This window comes from Microcaecilia unicolor, chromosome 3 (genome assembly GCF_901765095.1).
Source record: "Microcaecilia unicolor chromosome 3, aMicUni1.1, whole genome shotgun sequence".
Classification (NCBI taxonomy): domain Eukaryota; kingdom Metazoa; phylum Chordata; class Amphibia; order Gymnophiona; family Siphonopidae; genus Microcaecilia; species Microcaecilia unicolor.
Window position 1 is genome coordinate 212296810 of NC_044033.1, and position 24267 is coordinate 212321076.

At 47.9% G+C, this 24267-nt stretch overlaps 1 protein-coding gene across 1 annotated transcript in view; it reads left to right on the forward strand.

The window, feature by feature from the left end:
- The first annotated feature begins 5023 nt into the window (after window positions 1–5023).
- The window catches only part of LOC115464342 (butyrophilin subfamily 1 member A1-like), a 38688-nt gene continuing 19444 nt past the window's right edge, over window positions 5024–24267 (forward strand). The window contains exon 1 of the mRNA XM_030194731.1: window positions 5024–5114. Coding sequence (XP_030050591.1) covers window positions 5024–5114 — 91 coding nt within the window. The remainder of the gene's footprint in view (window positions 5115–24267) is intronic.

Consider the following 24267-nt stretch of genomic DNA (forward strand, 5'->3'; position numbering starts at 1 on the left):
GCCCCAGGGGTTGAACATACTGTAAAAAAACAAATATAAATAATAAATAAATTAAAACTGCATTATAAAAGGCTAACCCCCTGTTTACTAAGTTGCTCTAGCGCTGGCAGTGCGCTAATGCCGACATAGCCCATTAACTTTGAATCAGGCGTATCCCATAATTATGTTTACAACTTAATTGACAATTCAGCAGTTAATTGGTAATAATTGGGCACATGATTTAATATATTTAAAGTTATTATGATTGGTTTTTAATTTGATTTTATGTCTGATTAACAGTTCTTGCCCCTGATGTAGCCTTATATGGGCAAAAAGTGGCCAAGTTGGGTTCTTGTCACTCCAGACTATATAATAAACTGCATTTTCTATATTTTGGAAACAAGTATGTTTTTGATCTGCTCTACTGTCCTCCTTTATTACTTTTCTCCTTCTTCTCTCCTTTCTTTGATCTCTTCTCCTTTCCTCCCTCCTATCTTTTATGCTTTTCTCTTCCTTCTCTCCTCTCATTGGTCTCCTTTCCTCCCTCCTATCTTTTATTGCTTTTCTCTTCCTTCTCATATTGGTCTCATCTCCTTTCCTCCCTCTTCTCCTTTACTGCTTTTCTCTTCCTTCTTTCCTCTCATTGTTCTCTTCTCCTTTCCTCCCTCCTATCCTTTATTGCTTTTCTCTCCTTCCTATCCTTATTGGTCTCTTCTCCTTTCCTCCCTCTTCTGCTTTACTGCTTGTCTCTTCCTTCTTTCCTCTCATTGTTCTCTTCTCCTTTCCTCCTTCGTATCCTTTATTGCTTTTCTCTCCTTCATATCCTTTATTGCTTTTCTCTTCCTTCTCTCCTGTCATTGGTCTCTTCTCCTTTCCTCCCACTTCTCCTTTACTGCTTTTCTCTTCCTTCTCTTCTCTCATTGGTCTCTTCTCTTTTCCTCTGTCCTATCCTTTATTGTTTTTCTCTTCTTTCTCTCATTGGTCTCTTCTCCTTTCCTCACTCTTGTCCTTTATTGCTTTTCTCTTCCTTCTCTCCTCCCTCCTGTCTTTTATTGCTTTTCTCCTCCTCTTCGCTCCTAGCTCTCACCTGTTTCCCATCCTGCATTTTGTTCTTTTGGCTCCCTTCCTAATTCACTGGTGTGTCTGGCTCCACCTCTTGTAAGTTGCACTTCAAGTCACACTGGGCGCCATTATCTAACAAGAAACCAAAGTACTCTAGGATTCTCCAGTAACTGAGTTATGCCTCCATCTTTGTCCTGCTGCTTCTGCTTGTCAGGAATGTATCTAGAAGCCTGGAGGGAGTAAAATATAGAGTTTTGTTTATAGGCAGTGGAAGTAAAATTGTGGAGCTAGGGGAGGGGATTGTTGCAAGGGGGTAGAGGGGCTGGATTAGGGACTTTCTCTTTTCTAGCCTAATCCCCTCCCCTCCTCTGCAGGCTGCCTGGAAGGGGAGATTTAAAAAAAACAAACAACCCTTTTTCTCTGGAGTCCAAAAAGAGATGGGAGAGGTTCCTTCCTGGTCTTCACCAGAAATTAAATAATAGTAATGATCGACGCTCAGGCTACACTGCAGAAACGAAACTTACTGTTGTGGTTAATGAACACATTTTCTGGAGCTGATCCAGAGATAAATTCCTTTCAGGGCTGGAGACTGCACTGCCGCAGCACAGGCAGTGTCAAGTAATGAACAGAAATTTTTTTTTTTTAGTTCAAAACTTTTATTGAGAAAACATTTTGAACAATGCAGAAGAAAAAACAAACAAAATGAAACTAACAATAAATAAAAGAACCAGTAATTACAAGGTTGAGTGTGGGAAAATTATTAATGATATGACAATAAAGTATTACTTGTTGTGGTTGATTACTTAGGGGTCCTTCCACTAAAACCCAGTGTGTACCAATAGAATCAGTATGTCAGATGCTTCCTAGCATTTAATGTGCACCAACTCCGCCAGTGCTTGCCAAGCTTAGCAAAATGGCCACTTAATGATTAACAATGTAAGTATGTTTCTCTTTAATCATTAACAATGCAAATATATTTCTCTTAATCAGTAAAACAGAATAAGTAGGAAAATATTTCCTTTCAAGAAATAAAGTGGACAATGAGTAGTTAAACTCTGGAATTTGTTGCCAGAGAATGAGGTAAAGGCAGTTAGCTTAGCAGGGTTTAAAAAAGGTTTTGGTAATAATGTTCTAAAAGAAAAGTCCATAAGCCATTATTTAAGATAACCTTGGGAAAATCCACTTCTTATTTCCAGGCTAAGCAGCATAAAATCTGTTTTATTGTTCTGGGATCTTGCTAGCTCCTTGTGAACTGGATTGACCATGTTGGAAACAGGATGCTGGGCTTGATGGACCTTTGGTCTGTCCCACTATGGCTACACTTATATTCTTATGTTTTATCCCACTTAGTATGATAAACAACAGGTATACCATAGGAGAAAAAAAATTAACTGGCTGATATTCAAAGCTAGTTAACTGGCCAGAAACAGCCGCTAACTGTTTAATTTCCTTGGTCGCACCTAACCAGGCATTCTCACTGAAAATGACTGGCTAGTGCTGAACTTAAAGCCGGCTATGCTGGGGGCATTCTGGAGGCAGAATCCAGTAAGGTCCCAATATTCAAACCTAACCGGCCAGGTTTAGCACATAAATAATGGTCCTGTCTTTATGCGCTAGCCCATGGCTGGTTAAGTCTGAATATTAACTTAACTAGTCATGTACTAACTGGCTTTATAAAAAAAAAAAAAACTAGAAATTCAATGCCGAAGCCCACAGAGGGCCCAGTACTGTATTTCCGGTTTTAACACCAGCGGTGAACAAAAAAACACTGTCAATAGCAAGCTGAATATTGGCTGGAAATTTTTTCATACACCATTGTAGTGATAATCACAACAAGCGGAAGATCAAAGCATGGGAGAACGAGACCCAAGATTCCATAACAATGGGTTACTAGACACCGTATAAGGAAGGTGTGAAGCCCCGCCCAGCATTTCCCAGAAAGCACTGAGCAGGGCTGGGCGCCACCATTTTTGAGGCGCCGACGATGGAAGAGGAGGGAGGCCAGTTCCCTCCATCAACGAAGATAGGAGGTGGGGAAGAGGGCAACTAGACCACCAGGTCCGGGGGGGGGGGGGGGGTATTTGCTGCCCACTGGGCCACCAGGGCTCTATTTGAGGGGATGCCAGGGGGGATTAGGGGGACTGCAGACCTACCAGATCTCCAGTCCCCGTGTCACTGGGGGGAGGTTGGATTAGGGTTCCTGCTCACGTGGGAGGGGGGGCCTACTAGCATGCAAATTCATGTTGGATAGGGCTCACCATTCCTCCCCAATGGTCTACAAACCCTAACACCATCTCTGAGCTGGTGTAGGGTTTGCAGCGGACAGCGCACCAATCTTTGGCGTGCTGCTCAGTGATCATTGAGGAGGAACACATTTAGCATGCATTTGCATGCTACTTGCTGCAACAGCCCTGTTTTGCATGCTAGTTGTGTTCAGAGCCCGCGAGCACGTTGTTTCACGCGCTCGTCGGGGGCTGTGATCATGGGGCGGTAGCAAACACAGTCACTAGTATGGCGCTAACACCCTCTAGCGCCTGCGTTTGCTTCTGATCATTGGTCCATAATTGATTTATGATGCCTCCAAGCTGTACTTACTACAGAAAGTTTTGTTGGATAGGTGTTTGCATAGCCCTATATGATTTTCACCACTTTTGCTCGTTTTGGATACTCCCTAAGTAGAGAGGTGTGGTAGCCGTGTTAGTCCACTCTTAAACAGTGGCGTAGCTAAGGGTGGGCCTGGGCGGGCACAGGCCCACCCATTCTAGCCTTAGGCTCACCCAGTCAGCAGCCCATGTGGTTCTCAAAAACTCTTCAGTAGCAGCGCCTCACTACTCTTTTCTTCTCCACTCGTGGCCTGGTATCTGTCCATCTCTTTCTACAACCCCCCCCCCCCCAGTCTACCTCAGAGCTACTGCCAGCGGCATACTGTGCCGGCCTTGCAGGCTTCTCTCTATCATGTCCTGCCCTCAATCATGTCACTTCTTGGTTTTTTTTGTGGGCAGGGCAGGGCAGGTGCAAGTTGCCTATAGGAATTGCGACGGGCAATGGCTCTGAGGTAGGACTGGAGGATGGCATTCAGAGAGAAGCGGGCAGATGGGTCATTAAAAAAAACACTATATTGTATGTATGTACAGGGTTAGGGGTGGGGGTGGGAAGGACCCACCCAGGTTAACTCTGGGCCCACCCAAAATAGCAGGTCTGCCTACGCCCCTGCTCTTAAAGGTTATCAACAGAAATCAAACAAAATAAAACATGGAAAAGAAAATAAGATGATACCTTTTTTATTGGATACTCCCTTTCATTCTTTCACTATTGGGATTTCTTTCTGCCAGGATAGGTACTTGTGACCTGGGTTAGCCACTGTTGGAAACATGCTTAATGGCTATTCTTCTGTTCTTTTTCACTCTCTAGTCCATAAAATCATTCACGGAGATGCACCAGCCTACATGTCAGACCTGATAGACTTACCACCCAGGAATGCCAAAAGATCATCCCGCACATTCCTTGATCTGCACTTCCCTAACTGCAAAGGTCTAAAATACAAATTAATACACGCGTCAAACTTTACCTACTTAAGCACTCAGCTATGGAACGCATTGCCGCCCAACCTAAAAACAATCTACGAACTAACAAACTTCCGCAAACTACTGAAGACCCATCTCTTTAACAAGGCTTACCACAAAGATCAACCAATGTGAATATACATAACTCCTCCACACATAGTCAGAACTGTCTTACAATATCTACTTGTTATACTACTATCATGTATTATCATTATCATGTTGCCCAAGATCCTTCTGTAACACTAAATGTCTATTTTCTAACGTATTTCCACCACTCATGATATATTGTAAGCCACATTGAGCCTGCAAAGAGGTGGGCAAATGTGGGATACAAATGCAATAAATAAATATCGTCCTCCTGTGGCTGCTTGAGGTAATTCCCGTTGAACGCCATTGTACAAGAAAGTGAAAATGCGAACATGACGCACCCGTCGCGGAGGAAAAACTTCGCCAGATCTGCTCGGGTCTCGCACACTCTCACGCTCGTCCTGCTGCTTCTTTTATTTGAAAGTAAGTCCGCAGAGGGAGGGAGGAGGAATTTATCTGACAGTGTGCGGAAAGAAGAGGTAAATAACAGGGTTTAGTGTGGGCCACAAAAAAGAGGATGTGGTCTCCAATGACATGGCAGCAAGCCTGCCGTGGTCATCATCAACCGCACTTCCTGCCCAGCAGCAGACTGTGTGGAAGAGGGAGGTGGTTCCCCCCCCCCCGGGAGTTTGTAGCAGATAAGCGATACGCATGAAATGAAGACGTTCGGGAGTGAAATCGACGCCCAAGTGAACGCTCAGGATTCGGGCGCGATTTTCACTTTTTTTTTTCCCTTTAGCTAAAAACGTTAAAATACTCGTTTCAGTTTAGCCGCGGGTTAAATAACAAGGCTCTGCATAATACGTACGTGGCGCTTACTTAATCGCAACTAAAGCGGGTGGGGCTCGTTACGTATCTAGCAATCTTTTGTTTAAACACAGCCCGAAATTCTCATTTTCCCATCGTTCCGCCGGGACTTTTCCTGGGGGTAAGTGCCGAGATTGTGCACCTAATAATGTTCCGGTTGCACTTGTTTTTTTTCCGGGGAATTAAATCGGCGTCCCGTCCGTTGAGAGTATCTGCATCGAACCATTGACATGTGGACCTGGGGAACGCGGTTTCGATTCCCGCTGCTGCCTAATGGTCAGCAGTGGGTCGAAATCCTGGGGATTCACTTCCCTCTGTAGCTCCCTGTGACTCTGGGCAAGTCACTTAACCTTCTGTTGCCCTAGGTACACCAGTAGTACAATGTACTACTTTGATTGTGAGCCTGGTTGTCACTGTGATGTTTAATATTATGGCTGTCTAAATTGATTCTTGTCTCATCCAGCCCCAGATGCCAATCCAGGATGTCACGAATGTGGGGCAGCACTTTACAAAACCAGAACACTGTACCAACAAGGTTGCCAGGTGGAAAAATTTTTCCCCACCCAAACCTGCCTAAATCCAGCCCAAAACCCGCCCAAACTCAAACCCCGCCCCTGACACCCCCACCCCCGCATCATCACCCCGCCCCTGCCATCACCAACCCCGCCCCCGTCGTCATGCCCCGCCCCCATCATCAGCCCCGCCCCCTCATCATCGGCCCCGCCCAAAACGTCACTAACCCCGCCCCCGCGGCCGAAAAAACGCCAAAAAAACCCACCCAAAACACAAAAAAGAAGCCCAAAAAACCACAACCCGCCGCGGGCAAAAATTTCCCGCAGCGGGTTGCGGAAAACCGCCCAATTGGGCGGTAAAACCGCCCACCTGGCAACACTGTGTACCAATGATTTTACGGCGAGAATACTAGTAAAAGGGAACTTTAAAACAATACAGGAAGGCAAGACCTTTGAAGTCAGAGTGATTAAATATGTTGACACCCACCAGACAGGACTTAACAAAGATTTGGGTTTTCTGGCCCATTATAAACCATGAAATTTCACTGCTGTGTCACCCTCTGTGGACCCCCCCCCCCAAATACTCTGAAAATCACCTTTGGGCTTCACATAAGGAGTGATGCCTGTTTTGTCTCTTTACAGGCAGAGCTCCGGCGTCAGGTTTCACTCCTGCCCCAAGCCTTGTCCAGTGGTAGGACCAGGTGAGGAGAATAATAGCTGCAGGATCTGTCTTGCTTCCTGAGAGGGAGAAAGAATATTTGCCGATAGAGAAGTAACAGGATCCCTGTGCCTGCTCTTGGGCTCCGTGAAAACACCCAAGAGGTCGATGTTCACAAGCCTGTACCTGTCCTGCTCCTGCAGTGTCTGGAGGGATGGGGCATGCAAGCGTCCAGCAGGAGTGAGCAGGTCGGCATGGCTGTTGGTGTCCGTAAGGGTTGGCGGGCCTTGCAAGCTCGGCGTTGATAAGGGTGATCTGACCTATATGGCCGGGGGGGGGGGGGAGCCAACATGCCCTCCACTCAGGAGAAGACCACCCCCCTTTTTTTTTTTTTAGTTCTGGTGGCTGAACCGTTGAGCAGCTGTGTTAACAGGCACCTGATCTGTCCTCCGCTCAACACAGGACCATCCCTAGATTCCCACTGGTAGAGCAGTAGAGGCCTTGCCCACTCTCCTCCCCCCACCCCCTTGCGTTCTTTGCTGAGGACAGGACAATTTCTGGGTTCCTGATGGCTGACTGCTTGAGGAGCCAATCTGAGGTTAAGGCAGGGAGCTCCGAGGTTGTTGCAGGGGCGTAGCCAGACTTCGGCAGGAGGGGAGTCCAGAGCCCGAGGTGAGGGGGCACATTTTAGGCCCCGCCGCCGCCAACCCCCCGCCATTGCCGCCACCACCAACTTTGACCCCCCCCCAGCCGACAACCCTCTCGACCCCCCCCCTCCTGCCGCCAACCCACCATCACCTACCTTTGCTGGCGGGGGACCCCAACCCCCGCCTGCCGAGGTTCTCTTCTGTTGCAAGGCTTCGTTCAGTTTCTGAGTCTGACGTCAGACTCAGAAACTGAACGAAGCCTTGCAACGGAAGAAGAGAACCTCAGCTGGCGGGGGTTGGGGTCCCCCACCAGCAAAGGTAGGTGATGGTGGGTTGGCGGCAGGAGGGGGGGTCGAGAGGGTTGTTGGCAGAGGGGGTCCAGGGCCAAATCTACGGGGGCCCAGGTCCCCGTGGCTCCACGTAGTTACGCCACTGGGTTGTTTATTTTCAGTAGTAGCTCAAGGTGAGTTACATTCAGGTACACTGGATAGTTCTCTGTCGCAGGAGGGCTCACAATCTAAGTTTGTACCTGAGGCAATGGAGGGTTAAGTGACTTGCCCAAGATCACAAGGAGCAGCAGCAGGATTTGAACTGGCCACCTCTGGATTGCAAGACCAGTGCTCTAACCACTAGGCCACTCCTCCACTCCACTGTTGTGTGTGCCTTGGGGGGGGGGGGGGGGCTGCTGCAATAGGACTTGTTCTTTCCTGTGTGTAGGAGCCATGTCCTGGTCAGTGTCTCGCCTGTGCATCTGGGCGCTAAGACGTGCAGCCTTTGAGCAAACAGGCAGGGAGAGGTCTGATTGTCTTAGTCTTGGACATACGTCTCTTGAGTCTGGAACCTTCCTGTGGGTGACTACATCCCAGCGTTGGTATCCTGAAGTTTGTTTCTTGATGTGTAGCTTCATGAGCTGATTAAAAGATTGTTCGTGGAGAGCTGAAAAATGCGACCGTCGGGAACGGCGGAAAACTTAGACTGAGAAGGAAGGGCAATTACCTGGGCGTTCCTAGCTAGAGGGGAGGGGGGAACCCTACACCTGCTCAGAGGGTTAAAAAAACAAAAAACAACAACAACCCTCTGAGCTATTGGAAAGCTTTTTCCGTCCAATGGGAGCTGTCAGGTAACATCACCTATATGTGGCTGACACATCCTGCTGCTTGTCCTAGCAGAAACCACACAGTTCTACTGCTTAGTCATCCTCTTATCAACCATCCAGCTCTTCCTGTTTTCTCTCTGCACCAGAGCCCAGTTGTTAAGTTTAGTGAGCAGTATTATCCCTTGTTAACAGTGCGAGACAGAGAGGTGAAATAACTCAACTTGTCCAGAAGGGGGCACAGTTACTCTGCTGAAACACTTTTGTGTCTCCTTACTATGGGTTGCTATTCATGTGAAACTTCATTCTGTTAAGACCGTCTTCACCAGCACCTTTGCTGTGTGTTTAACGGAGGCAGTCAAGACCTCTCATTGTTCTGTTCCCTGACAGCCTTGCACTAGTTCATAACGTGATCCTAAAATGTGTGTAATGTCTTTACTGTTATTCTCATTTCTAAGAACTTTCACTGCTGCAGTCTCTCATTGTAAAGATATATGAGCAAGGCACTGTGGTTAATGTAGTTCACAGGCAGTGCAGCCACACTTGCTTGGTTGTGCAAGAGTTGTTACCACTGGTTGTAAGGCTGCCTAGACCTCCTCTCTCTCTCTCTGCCAAACTTGGCTCCTCTGTCTCCCTGCTACCATTTCCTGTTCAGCCTTACTATCTCTGTCCTAAGAGGTCAGCCAGGTATGACCTTTCCTTCATATCTCTAGGACCACCCTTTGCCACTCGATGGCAAGCTCTGTTCCCATTGGCCTCTATCTGCCCCCCCCCCCCCCCGAGCCTGTAAAAAGCCCCATCACCTCTTTGTCCTTTTAGCCATGAGGTATTCTTAACACCATCCAGCCAGGGGCATGAAGATGACCCCATCTCGCTCCAGACAGCTCTGTCCTGCTGAAACTCCCTGTAACGAACCTGGATTTTTTACCCTGTGAATATCTTCTTCCAAATGAGATATCGCACATTCCAGTCACCCAGCTTTGGACTATTTCTACCTGTTCAACTACCTTCCCCTCCCCCTGCAATTCAACTACCTCTCTTCAGATCTCCACCTCCCACAGCCTCCAGATTAAGACGTCTCTGTATCCTGAACATCTATCTGTGAGTAAATTATCTGTGATTTATTCAATAAAAGAGACTTCATAAAATAATAGAGACTTCAGGTGATTGCTGTGCCAGGGTTATGCTCCATGATATTGGGGCTTCTAATTACCAAGCTCCAAGAGTCATGACAGTAAAAAATCCAGAGTTATAACTGAATAGCTGTGAGGAAAGTTTGGAGCAGGACAACTGTTCCTTTAAGAGAACAGAAGGGTCAAGTGTGTGGAAAAGAAAAGGAAATCAGTAACTGTGCGCATTGTCTGGATGTTAATTGATCTGCATTCTAGTGAAGCCATAAGGAAAGCAATGTTGGATGATCTGTTAACGTTAAAATGCATTTACTAGATAAGTGGAGCTTGTGAAAGAAGCAGAAAATCGTGGAGGTTTAAACTGAATCCAGTGTCTGCCTGCATTCTTGATAGTGATTAATTTAAATACCCTCTCCTGCACAGAAGGGACCCCTTCTCATCTGGCTCACCAGTAAGCAAAGTAAATAGCTATTGAAAGAAGCATCAGCAGGATGTGCCTTTGAGACAGCCATCTGCACTGTGTTTAAAGAAATCAGTGACTCTGCTTGCACTGCCTATATTAATTGAAATGAATTTAAGTGAACTTGCAGCTAAAGAAAGCAACATTGGACTGTTTAAAGTTTAAAAGCATGTATCAGAAGAACTTAGTTGTGAAAAAGCAGAAGATTGTGGAGTTCTAAACTCAAACCAGAAAACTGTTTTTGTATTGACAAAACTGTGAACGTTTAACCTTCAAGCAAGCATAAGAAGTTAAGAGATAGAAGGAATTAAACTGGCTGTGGCAGATCTATTAGAAACTTTGAAGCAAACAAGACATCAGTGAGCCAAAGAATGTGCAGCTAGCTCTTTGTTTGAATATCACACCTCTGTGATCACTGAGGACGCTTGGAAGGTCCCCCTCCCCTCTCCCTCCAGCCTCAGAAATCTGAGCCCTGAAGGTCTTTGGGCAAGAAGGGCGGGAAGCAATCTGTTGCTAGGTTACTGCTTGAAGCGACAGCCCTGACTCAGACCTACTCTCTCCAGTCCCCCCTCCCCCCTCCTTTGCCCAGTAACATAACAGTGAAACTTGATCCAGTTGAATCCAACAGCTTAAAAGACAAAGTGCTTCGTGCTGGGTAATCCTTACATCCCCAGCCCCCCCTGCACACAAGAGTTGACTTTTCATTTAATAAAGACAGATAAGCAAACCAGTACATGATGGCAGAATTCAATGTCTCACAAATTGTACCGGAGGAAGCGTCCTCTGCGCCGGACACACAAGAGGCCAACACGGATGTGATAGACACCCTCTCCCTCCAGTCCCAACAAGGGTTCCAGGGCGGAAGAGCTCGCAAGTTAACCCAAAAGGCCCTGGAAGCGTATCAAGCGAAACAGGAAAGCTATACCAGGAAACTGAACAGACTCTGGAAAGAAGTGGAAGAAAGTTTACACCGCGCTGCAAAGGCAGGGGCGGACAATGACGCCTGTCTGACGTCGATGAAGACCAACTATGCACGTTATCGGCAAAAGGCAGAAGTGTATTGCCAGTTCTTAAAGGAGACAAACACGGAGCAGAGTCTCTTGGAAAAAGAACTCCAAGAGACCACGGATCATGAGCGCTATACAGAGGTAGCCAAAGCCGAAGAGATAACAACAAATGCAACTGTAGCTCCAGAAGACAGCATCTCCGTGCATTCTCACAATTCCATACATTCATCCAAAAGCTCAAGATCCTCCAGGTCACATGCAACAAATCGCTCCAACCAGTCGAAAATCAGCGAGGTGGCCTCCCAAGTGAAGGCCCTCATTCAACAAGAAACCACCCTGAAGTTAAAACGAGTTGCGCTAGAGGCCGAGGAAACACACAGAGAGGTCGAGGAAGCACACAGAAAGGCCAAGGGAGCACACAGAAAGGCCGAGGATGCTCGTAAAAGAGCTGAGCTAGACATCATGATAGAAGCACTCCGGCAAAACAGAGAATTGGTTGAACTGGAGGCGAGAGCTAACTCCCTCGAAGATGCTGTGGGACAGCATGATGAGGTCGAGCGACTTAACCACCTCGTGTTTGAAGACCCTGCTCTAAGAACCGAAACTTACGTGTCGACGCACTCCCCACTGCCTGTCAGGATGGCGGAACGGTTCGATTTAGATGAGCCCTCAAACACGGAAGTACAGCACACCAAGGGAATCAAGCCTCACCGTACCAGCTTACACACTCGTACAAGCTTTGATGCACTGCCGCTGGCTTATGCCCTGGGAGCAGCCGATGAAATGGATGTCCCACCCCAGCCACGGGCTCCAGTGCCACACGGCAGCCAGAGGCAAGGAGAGTCTGGGTCACCGTCTCTCGGAAGAGCGCCAGCTACATGCACTTCGTGCAAACAAGAAATGGCAGGGTGGCCATACTCTGCACCTATTCCCACTGAGACCGAGACCAGCCAGCCCGCAATGGTTATGACTGACCAGCCCGGAACCTCAACCAGAGATGAACTAGTGAGATATCTGGCACGCAAGGATCTGGGGGGGCTCAGGGCTTACCCAGTTCGACGGCCGTCCTGAGCGGTACAGAGCATGGAAATCAGACTTCAAGGACGCTATCGTGGACATGAGACTCACACCCAAGCAAGAGATGAACATGATGTTACATTGGCTGGGAAAGGGAACAGCCGCACGTGTGGAGGAGTTGAAGCATTCATACTTGAATAACCCGTCTGAGGGGTTAAAAGAGATGTGGGGAAGACTCGAGGAGTATTACGGCAGCTCAGAAGCCATAGAAAATTCATTGTTCAATAGGCTGGACAGATTCCCAGCGGTATCCGGCAGAGACAACCACAAGCTGCAAGAGTTGGGAAACCTCCTTCACGAGCTGGAAGCAGTCAAGGCCGAGAACAGCTTTCCAAACCTCAGCCAGCTAGACACACCTCGAGGCACCAAGAGTATCCTGGGGAAGTTACAATACGACATAAGGGAGAAGTGGTCAGTAGTTGGCACACGTTACAAGGAAGAGAATCAGGGGAAATAGCCCCCTTTCAACATTTTCGCAAAGTTCATAAGAGACATAGCCAAAAGGAGAAATGATCCATGGTTCATGGTCGAGCCATGTGAATCAAGCCAATCTCTGGAAGGGAAAACATCCAAACTAGGCCGAAGACCCATATCTGTGCACAAGACAGGAGTGTCGCCCGTAACGTCTACACCGGCTGACCCCTCTCTCACCACAGAGAACGTAGAGGATTCCAAAGAACTATGCCCTATACATGGGACGCCCCACCCACTCAGAAAGTGCCGAGAGTTCTTAAGGAAACCGTGGGAGGAACGTAGAGAACTGCTCACAAGGTACAGACTTTGCTACAGGTGCTGGGCTTCTTCAGACCATATCGCCAAGGACTGCAGAGCACCTAGCAAGTATACAGAACGCGGCAGTGGCCAGCAAACCAACACTTCACGCCCGGGTGATGCCGAACCACATCCCAACCCCGAAGCGAATCACGGCGAGGAGACGGGAGAGGTAGGGGCACAGGCACTCCAAGCCACGCCAAAGTGCACGAGAATATGCGGTAAAGGCCGCGAAGGGAGATCCTGCACCAAGATATGCCTGGCCAAAGTGTATCCCGAAGGACGGCCGGAGAAGGCAGTCAAAATGTATGTTATCATAGATGAGCAAAGCAACCGATCTCTTGCAAGGTCAGAGTTTTACGACCTGTTTGGAATCCAGCAAGGCTACTCCTCATATAGCATTAAAACGTGCGCAGGAGTCACACAAGTGTTGGGGAGAGTAGCAAGCGGCTATACGATAGAAGCAATAGATGGAAGCACCAAGTCAAAACTACCTGCACTAATGGAATGTGACCAGATACCAGATGACAAGGATGAGATTCCTACACCAGAGATCGCGTGGAGTCACCCTCATCTGAGACCTATAGCCAACCAACTCACACCCTTGGATCCAGACGCTGAGATCCTACTCTTGCTGGGTTGCGACGCACCAGAACTCCTGGACATCCATGAATCACGCAGAGGTCCACGGGGTGCTCTCTACGCGCACCGTCTCGATCTGGGATGGACAATAGTGGGCGGCGTCTGCCTCAACCGGACGATAAGACCGAACATCCGTGTGCTCTCCACCAGTGTCTTAGAAGGTGGACGCGCCATGCTATTTGAATCGTGCGCCAACCACCTGACTACCAAAGAGGTTCACAAACATAAAGAACGTAACGTTGTCTCACTCTGTAAAACCAGCTCCGCAGCAGATTTAGGAGAACATCTGGGGAGCTCGGTGTTCCAGACCACTAAAGACGATGACAGACTCGCACTCTCTATAGAAGATAAAGAGTTCCTGAACATTATGGACAAAGGCCTAGAGAAAGACGAGTCAAACGGCTGGGTAGCGCCCCTTCCATTCCGTAAGCCCAGGGCCCGACTCCCAAACAACAGGAGTTACGCCTTCTCCCGACTCGCCTCGCTACAAAGGACCTTGAAGAGGAAACCAGAGATGAGACAACAGTTCACAGCCTTCATGCAAAACATGCTCACCAACGGCCACGCGGAGCTCGCCCTACCGTTGAAAGATAACGAGGAATGCTGGTACCTACCTATCTTCGGGGTATACCATCCACAGAAGCCACGACAAATCCAAATTGTGTTCGACTAGCGCCCAGTTCCAAGGGACTTCACTGAACAGCGTGTTACTCACTGGGCCCGACCTAACCAACAGCCTACTGGGAATCTTAATCCGCTTCAGAAAAGAACCCATTGCTGTGATGGCTGACATCCAGCAAATGTTCTACTGCTTCACCGTCCATGAAGACCACAGGAATTACTTAAGGTTCCTGTGGTTCCATGACGACGACATCAACGGAGACGTGGTGGAATACAGAATGCGGGTACACGTTTTTGGAAACAGCCCGTCACCAGCAGTAGCCGCCTACGGGCTCAGACGGACAGCACGTGAAGGAGAGAAGGAACACGGCGTTGATGCCAGGCAGTTCGTGGAGAGAGACTTCTACGTGGACGACGGGTTGAAGTCCTTACCCACTGAAACAGAAGCCATTGACCTGCTGAAAAGGACACAGATGATGCTAGCAGGAGCTAATCTGAGACTCTACAAAATCGCATCCAACAGCGCCAATGTGATGAGAGCGTTATCTCCAGCAGACCACGCTATGAACTTGAAGGATCTGGACCTAGGAGTGGACACTCCTCCTCTACAGCGCAGCCTCGGCCTAAGCTGGGACCTGAAAACAGACACCTTTACCTTCCGAGTCTGCACGCAAGAGAAGCCGTACACCCGACGAGGCATCTTGTCTACGGTGAATAGCCTGTATGACCCACTAGGTTTCGCAGCACCAGTCACCATCCAAGGGAGGTCACTGCTTCGCGAACTCTCCTCAAGCTCAACTGAATGGGATGCCCCATTGCCGCCAGGAAAAAGGCAAGAGTGGGACACATGGAGAAACTCCCTAAAGACACTTGAAGAACTCCACATCCCACGGACATATGTCCCAGTGTCTCTCACGAACGCCCGCCACAAAGAGGTTTGCGTCTTCTCTGATGCCTCGGAGAAAGCCATAGCTGCAGTGGCGTACCTGAAGACCATAGATGCTTGCGATGCCATCCGTGCAGGATTCATCTTCGGCAAATCAAAGCTAGCCCCGCAATGTGGGCAGACCGTGCCACGCTTAGAACTATGCGGAGCAGTCCTAGCAGTAGAAATAGCCGAACTGGTTCTAAGCGAGATGGATACCCACATAGACTCAGTCAAGTTCTACACAGACAGCAAGGTCGCACTCGGCTACATATACAACCAGAACAGAAGATTCCATGTATATGTGAGTAACCGAGTGGAACGCATCCGAAAATCCACCAGACCTGACCAATGGCATTACGTGTCAACCGACCACAACCCAGCGGACCATGCCACAAGGGCTGTCCCAGCAACGCACCTGATGCGAACGACTTGGCTGACAGGGCCGAAATTCCTCACGCAACCAAAAAGCGTCACTACAACTACCACAAACTCCTTTGAACTGGTGAACCCAGAAGATGATGTCGAAGTCCGTCCGATAGTCAAGGTCCTCACCACGAGTGTCTCACCCAAGGACACCCCGGGAACGCACCGCTTCAACCGATTCTCACGGTGGGTGACGCTGAGAAGAGTCATAGCCCACCTTATCCACATCACGCGTTCTTTCCAGCAGAGTCCCGATAGAAGAACAGGCAAGTGTCATCACTGGCATCTCTGTTCCAAGCCCTTGGCTGTAGAAGAATTTGTCCGGGCAGAGAAGGTAGTCTTGCGTTGGGTACAACAAGAAGCATACGCTGCAGAGTACATGTGCATCAGCAAAGGGAAGACGATCCCAAAGGACAGCCCCCTCTGGAAACTAGATCCCTTCAAGGACGAGGACGGATTGCTAAGGGTAGGCAGCCGCCTCACCCATGCCAAGATAGACAAGAGCGAAAGGAACCCTTTGATCACCCCAGGCCGGCACCCGGTATCCACCCTGCTCGTGCGCCACTACCACGAGCAGGTCAAGCACCAAGGTCGACACTTCACCGAAGGAGCAATCAGGGCCACAGGAGTGTGGATCGTCGAAGCAGTGCATCACTGCAACCATCCACAGATGCATCAAGTGCCGAAAACTGCGAGGCAAACATCAAGACCAAAGAATGGCAGACCTGCCATCCGAAAGGCTGAGCACTGACCCACCATTCACCTATGTGGGACTGGATATTTTTGGACCATGGCCAGTTGTCTTGAGACGAACCAGAGGAGGAAGTGCAAGCAGCAAACGATGGGCTGTTTTGTTCACGTGCATGAGCATACGCGCTGTCCACATCGAAGTCATAGAGTCGATGGACACTTCGAGCTTCATAAACGCTCTCAGGAGGTTCCTCTCAATCCGCAGCCCAGCCAAGCAGATTCGCTCTGATTGTGGATCTAACTTCATAAGTGCTTGCAAAGAGCTAAAAATACACTCAGAGAAGATCAACGCACCAGCTATCGAAAAGTACCTGAACGATCACCACTGCACGTGGATATTCAACCCCCCCCCCCCATGCTTCGCATATGGGAGGAGTTTGGGAGCGCATGATTGGGATTGCTCGTCACATTCTCGACTCTATGCTATCTGAAGCAGGGGCTAATCGCCTCACCCATGAGGTGCTGACCACACTTCTGGCAGAAGTATCTGCTATCATCAGTGCGAGACCTCTGATCCCAGTGTCCTCAGATCCAGAGTCGCCCTTGATCTTGACCCCAGCCACACTTCTAACGCAAAAGACAGGTGTGCCACCAAACCCGCCTGGGGATTTCGATGAGAAAGACCTATGCAGACGACAATGGAGACAAGTCCAGAGTTTGGCCAATACCTTCTGGAGCCGCTGGAGACGAGAGTACCTCCCGACCCTACAGACCCACAGCAAATGGCAGATCAGCAAGGGCAACATCCACGAAGGCGATATTGTCTTACTCAAAGACAACCAGGCCCAACGCTATGAGTGGCCCTTGGCGGTAGTTACCAGGGCCATCCCTACCGAAGATGGAAACGTCAGAAAGGTCGAGGTCAGAACTGTGAAACAAGGAATAGCGAAGAATTTCTGCAGACCCATTGCTGAAGTCGTGCTCCTCGTACCACATGAAGAGGCGCGAGCACTGTGATCTGCCACCTCCTGTGAAGACCAGAGACTTGAATGCTCTCTCTCTCTCTCTCTCTTGTGTTGTTTTAGTGTTGTTGTTGTCTTGTCTCTCGTTTCAGATCCTGTGCCTACTCGGCTCGTTGAAAGTCCTGGACCCCGTTCCTGCCAAGCTCGTTCGAGTATTCTGAAACCTGTTCCAGCCAAGCCAAGCTCGTCAGTCCAGTCCTGCCTGGGAGGTTTGCCTCTTGCTGCTGTCTGACGACAATAGGCCAAGGACTCACGCTGTTCCAGAGTTTGTGACTGTCCGTTCAAAGCTTGGTGTCACGACAGCCGATGGACAACCTGAATGTTAATAATGGACCTTGCATGCGATTGATTTGATAAATTGTGATAATGATGATGATATCTACCGATATCAGGCGAGGAGTGTTCTGTTCCCTGATAGCCTTGCACTAGTTCATAACGTGATCCTAAAATGTGTGTAATGTCTTTACTGTTATTCTCATTTCTAAGAACTTTCGCTGCTGCAGTCTCTCATTGTAAAGATATATGAGCAAGGCACTGTGGTTAATGTAGTTCACAGGCAGTGCAGCCACACTTGCTTGGTTGTGCAAGAGTTGTTACCACTGGTTGTAAGGCTGCCTAGACCTCCTCTCTCTCTCTCTCTCTCTGCCAAACTTGGCTCCTCTGTCTCCCTGCTACCATTTCCTGTTCAGCCTTACTATCTCTGTCCTAAGAGGTCAGCCAGGTATGACCTTTCCTTCATATCTCTAGGACCACCCCTTGCCACCCGATGGCAGGCTGTGCTCCCATTGGCCTCTATCTGCCCCCCCCCCCCCCCCCGAGCCTGTAAAAAGCCCCATCACCTCTTTGTCCTTTCAGCCATGAGGTATTCTAACACCATCCAGCCAGGGGCATGGAGATGACCCCATCTCACTCCAGACAGCTCTGTCCTGCTGTAACGAACCTGGATTTTTTACCCTGTGAATATCTTCTTCCAAATGAGATATCGCACATTCCAGTCACCCAGCTTTGGACTATTTCTACCTGTTCAACTACCTTCCCCTCCCCCTGCAATTCAACTACCTCTCTTCAGATCTCCACCTCCCACAGCCTCCAGATTAAGACGTCTCTGTATCCTGAACATCTATCTGTGAGTAAATTATCTGTGATTTATTCAATAAAAGAGACTTCATAAAATAATAGAGATTTCATGTGATTGCTGTGCCAGGGTTATGCTCCATGATATTGGGGCTTCTAATTACCAAGCTCCAAGAGTCATGACATTCATGCCTGCCAAGAACTTCACGATGACATAAATGAAACAGGAAATGTATTTTAAGAACGTGGAAACAACTTGGCCGCAGCTTCCTTAACCCTACGCCGAGTATACCGAAGCCGACCAGAAACTTTCCGGCTTTAACATTCCAGTCCCAGCCTGCCGCAATTAGCAAGACTGATAATTCACCAAACGGTAAACCAGAGCTCCCTGCCATGCAGCAAGGGGGCGCAGCTGTCCCAGCTGCCTAGCTTATCTCGCATCAAGCTTGGGTACACCCGCCCTAAACTGTGACATAATACTTGTGTGCTCTAGCCTGACAGGGAGGGAGGGATGTAGCCTATTGCCCGAATGCCACACAAAGATGCCATTTGAGCTCTCCCTGGGGATTATAAAGCCCCAACTTCAACTCCACCTCCCAAAGCGGGGTGCCAACGCAGCAGGAAACTTCCCCTGCCGCCCAGTGCCCACCCTGCTGCATCCCCAGCACAGGCTCATCGGGGCACAGTGTCATGTTACTGGTGACTCCATGCACCTGAGGGACACTGCACCTTGTTTCTTCACAGTGGGAGACAAATTGTTAGTGTCTGATTATGTGAATTTTGACTCTGTTTGCAGCCTTGCTTCAGATAAGTACTCGTCTGCCATTTAATCATTTTCCTTATGTGGATGCACATTAACATAAGACTTTCTCTATTTCAGGAAGCAGATGAAAGCTTGGCTGTTCAACCAGGCCTTTAATGGAAGAAGTAACTAACTTCTTAGTCTCACACACACAAGGAGTGACACGGGCTGCACATACTGCAGCGGGACATGTTTATCCACTCCTACCATAGCTGGGATATTTAACCATCTCTCTGACCTCATGTGCAACTTTCTTTAAATTAGTCACCTTACTTTCTAACTGTTCTTACTCTCTTACCTATCTATATGTTTCATCTTTGCTTTACCCTTCACTATCAGTTATAATGTTCTATTACGTATTGTGTTGACATTGTAAGTAGTATACCATGCCATACTTTGTATTGTTATTTGAATATTTTTACTGCTGTAATTGCCTATTGCTCATATTTGATCTGTTCTTACTGTACACTGCCTTGAGTGAATTCCTTCAAAAAGGTGGTAAATAAATCCAAATAAATAAATTTGACACTATGTTAAAAACCAATGGGCAGATGATTGAGAAACGTTTGTAGGTCTGGACATACTCAAGGCTTTCTCCCTGGGAAAGTCCTTTGACCTACAGGAATCTCTGATGCCCTATCACTTTAAAACTTTAGGATTTAAATATTTTGTATTAATTATTAAAGTATAGACACTTGTCTCATTTTTGGATATTAAAGTTTTGAAATAGACACCCAACTGTTTGTTTTCATAGCAAAAAACCTTTTTCCCATTGTTTGAAGTGCTGTGTGGTTTATATCACTAACATTAAGTGATATTATATTGATAAGAACCATTGTATTTGTTTTAGAAAATTCTGTCATTTTTAAAAATTTTCCTTCCTGAGTTACAAAGGAGTATAATCTTCTTCCCTAATTAATAAAAATACGTTATTGTAGGTGAATGTAATTTTTCCCTAAAAATTATATTCATATAAAACAATATGAAGTCTCAATGGGTTGGAGAAGCAAAACATGGCTAGGAGACTGTATGGGCTCATTTACAATTTAGTGCAGATTAACAGAATTAACATGCGCTAAATGCTAAGAAGCCCATAGGTATAAAATGGATTTCTTAGCATTTAATGCTGTCATGAAATGCCTAGCCACCCACCTGGGGCTACCCTGCGTCCACTTAGAGGGTCTATCCCCAGCACAGCTCAGGTCCGCCTGCACGTGCCGCTTGTGCTGTACACTTGCACCCTCCTCCCACCGACTGGGTCCCAACTGCCTCTGGGCGAATCTCCTGCTCTCAAATTATCCCCAGTGATTCATAGGTTACTGGGGCCACACTCCCAGTGATCCCACAGTTCCTAGAAAGCACCCACAGACCCAACACACAAACCACCAGGATTCTTAGTCCAGATACGCAAAGGCAATAACTAATAACTAAAAATGTTTATTGTCATGAAAAATTAGAACAATGAACAGAAAAGGTGCAATTCAGCAAACAGTAACAGATAAATAAATATGGATCAATTATAAAATTATCTAAAGATTTAGTCACTACCTGAATAGTGCCTGAGGAGATCAGGAGCCTATAGCTGCTCATGGGTTATAAAATATAACTGTTCACAGGGCCTCAGCAAAGAGATCTTTCTCTCTTCTCCCTGGCTAAGACTGGAGATAAAAGTCAGTGCATCCTAGTTGAATTGAGCTCCTGGGTCAATTAAAGCCCAGAACAATAAGTTTTGAAAGTAGCTGGCCACATCACTGCAGGTTATTTCTTATCTGTGTTAACTAAAGAGGGAACAGTCATTTCTCTGTAACAGCAGCTTTAAACATAAACATGCACCACCTGCTGACCAAACTAGAGACATACACTTCAAGAAATAATAGGGAAGAATCTCTGGACATAGAGGGGAGAGAGAGGAAAAATTGCTTAGACGAGAGCCTTCCTAGGGCCCGCTTCATTTTGGATGAAACGGGCTTGGTTCCATTAGTATACATGTCACGCTTCTCCCGAAAGCACTGGGTTGTGAGCCCGTGGACCACTGCCGTGGAGCGGCAGTGGCAGGCAAAACCACCCCCCCAAACCAGAGACAGGGCAGAATAGGACTGGAACCCCAGACTGGAGTTGCAGCAGAGGCAAACAAGCTGGAACAGGCAGAGCAGGAAACAGCTAGGCTTCTCCTGCACTTGACCGCCGTTCCCCAGGAGTTGAGCCCCTGGGTGCAGGTGGCCGGCAGGACTTTGCAGGATAGGGCAGGAGCTGGATACCAACAGGCAACACAGAGACTGAGGGTCAGAGGGGAAAGGAATATACATGGACAGCAAGGCAGGAAGCTGGGCTAGGACTCACAGACAGACAATACTACACTAGACAGGAAATGGACAGGCTTAAGAGTCAGGACTGAAAGCTGCAAAGCAGCCACTAAGAAAGGAAACACAGATAAGTAAAGAGACAGTACTACTACTACTACTATTACTATTTAGCATTTCTATAGCACTACAAGGCATACGCAGCGCTGTACAAACATAGAAGAAAGACAGTCCCTGCTCAAAGAGCTTACAATCTAATAGACAAAAAATAAATAAAGTAAGCAAATCAAATCAATTAATGTGAACGGGAAGGAAGAGAGGAGGGTAGGTGGAGGCGAGTGGTTACAAGTCAAAAGCAATGTTAAAGAGGTGGGTTTTCAGTCTAGATTTAAAGGTGGCCAAGGATGGGGCAAGACGTAGGGGCTCAGGAAGTTTATTCCAGGCGTAGGGTGCAGCGAGACAGAAGGCGCGAAGTCTGGAGTTGGCAGTAGTGGAGAAGGGAACAGATAAGAAGGATTTATCCATGGAGCGGAGTGCACGGGAAGGGGTGTAGGGAAGGACGAGTGTGGAGAGATACTCGGGAGCAGCAGAGTGAATACATTTATAGGTTAGTAGAAGAAGTTTGAACAGGATGCGAAAACGGATAGGGAGCCAGTGAAGGGTCTTGAGGAGAGGGGTAGTATGAGTAAAGCGACCCTGGCGGAAGATGAGACGAGCAGCAGAGTTTTGAACCGACTGGAGAGGGGAGAGGTGACTAAGTGGGAGGCCAGCAAGAAGCAGATTGCAGTAGTCTAAACGAGAGGTGACAAGGGTGTGGATGAGGGTTTTGGTAGAGTGCTCGGAAAGAAAGGGGCGGATTTTACGGATGTTGTAAAGAAAGAAACGAGAGGTCTTGGCGGTCTGCTGGATATGAGCAGAGAAGGAGAGAGAAGAGTCAAAGATGACCCCAAGGTTTCGAGCTGAGGAGACAGGGAGAATGAGAGAGCCATCAACAGAAATAGAAAACGGGGGGAGCGGGGAGGTGGGTTTGGGGGGGAAAATGAGAAGCTCGGTTTTGGTCATATTTAATTTCAGGTGGCGTTGAGACATCCAGGCAGCAATGTCAGACAAGCACGCTGAAACTTTGGTTTGGATGCAAGGTGAGATATCAGGGGTAGAAAGGTAGATTTGGGAGTCATCAGCATAGAGATGGTAGGAAAAGCCATGGGATGAGATTAATGAACCAAGGGAAGAAGTGTAGATAGAAAAGAGGAGGGGACCAAGAACAGAACCCTGAGGTACGCCGACAGGCAGAGGGATAGAAGTAGAAGAGGATCCACCAGAGTGAACACTAAAGGTGCGGAGGGAGAGGTAGGAAGAGAACCAGGAAAGGACAGAGCCCTGGAATCCAAGTGAGGACAGGGTATCGAGAAGTATGTTGTGATCGACAGTGTCAAAAGCAGCGGAAAGATCAAGAAGAATGAGGATGGAATATTGACCTCTGGATTTAGCCAGTAATAGGTCATTGGAGACTTTAGTAAGCGCAGTTTCGGTTGAGTGGAGAGGGCGAAAACCAGATTGTAATGGGTCAAGAATAGCATGTGAGGAGAGAAAATCAAGGCAGCGGCGGTGAACAGCACGCTCAAGTAATTTGGAGAGAAAAGGAAGGAGGGAGATGGGTCGGTAATTAGAGGGACAAGTAGGGTCAAGTGAAGGCTTCTTAAGGAGAGGTGTGACCACAGCATGTTTAAAGGCAGCAGGGACAGTCGCAGTGGAAAGTGAGAGGTTGAGAATGTGACAGATAAAAGGAATAAGAGTAGGAGAGATGGCATTAAGAAGGTGGGTGGGAATGGGATCAGAGGAACAGGTGGTACATTTTGAGGAAGAAAGGAGAAGTGTAGTTTCCTCAATAGTAACTTCAGGAAAGGAGGAAAGGGAATGAGGGGAAGGAGAGAGAGGGGAACGGACTAGTGGAGGGAGAGCTGGTGAGGTAGAGAAAGCAAGGTTTATCTTTTGAACCTTGTTGTGAAAGAATTCAGCAAGGGTCTGAGGAGATAATGAAGGGGGAGTTGGGGGAGGGGGCACCTTGAGGAGAGAGTTCAATGTGGTGAAGAGAAGTCGAGGATTAGAGCCAAGAGAGTTGGTCAGTTGGATATAATAATCCTGTTTGGCACGTAAAAGAGCAGATTGGAAGGAGGTCAGCATGAACTTAAAGTGTAAGAAATCAGCAAGGGCCCGAGATTTCCGCCAGAGGCGTTCGGCGGAGCGGGTACAGGAACGTAGGTAGCGGATATTAGAATTCAGCCAAGGTTGGGGTTTTGTACGCCTTACAGGGCGGGTCATCAAAGGTGCAAGAGTGTCTAAGGCAGAGGATAGAGTATGGTTGTAAGAAGAAACAGCCTCGTTGACAGACGTGGATGGTGCCACAGTAGAGAGGAGGTTTGAAACATGGGAGGATAGAGATGAAGGGTCAATATCGTGAAGATTCCTAGATAAATTAGATAGGATAGGACGGGACTGGGAGGGAGGAGATTTAAGTGCGAAAGTTACAAGATGGTGATCAGAGAGGGGAAGATCAGAGGCAAGGAAACTAGAAGGTGAACAGTTGGAGGAGAAGATGAGATCAAGACAGTGACCATTTTGATGAGTGGGGGAGGTGGAGCATAGTTGGAGATTAAAGGACGACGTTAAAGCGAGTAACTTGGAAATATAAGAGTTGGAAGGATCATTAGCAGGAATATTAAAGTCACCAAGGATGAGAGAGGGGGAGGAAGGATCATGGAAGAAGGCAAGCCAGGCGTCAAAGTCACTGAGAAAGGATGAAAGGGACTTATCAGGGGGACGATAAATGACCGCTATTCGAAGAGGCAGAGGAGAGAAAAGGCGGATAGAGTGGACTTCAAAGGAGGAAAAACAGTGAGATTGAGGTGGAA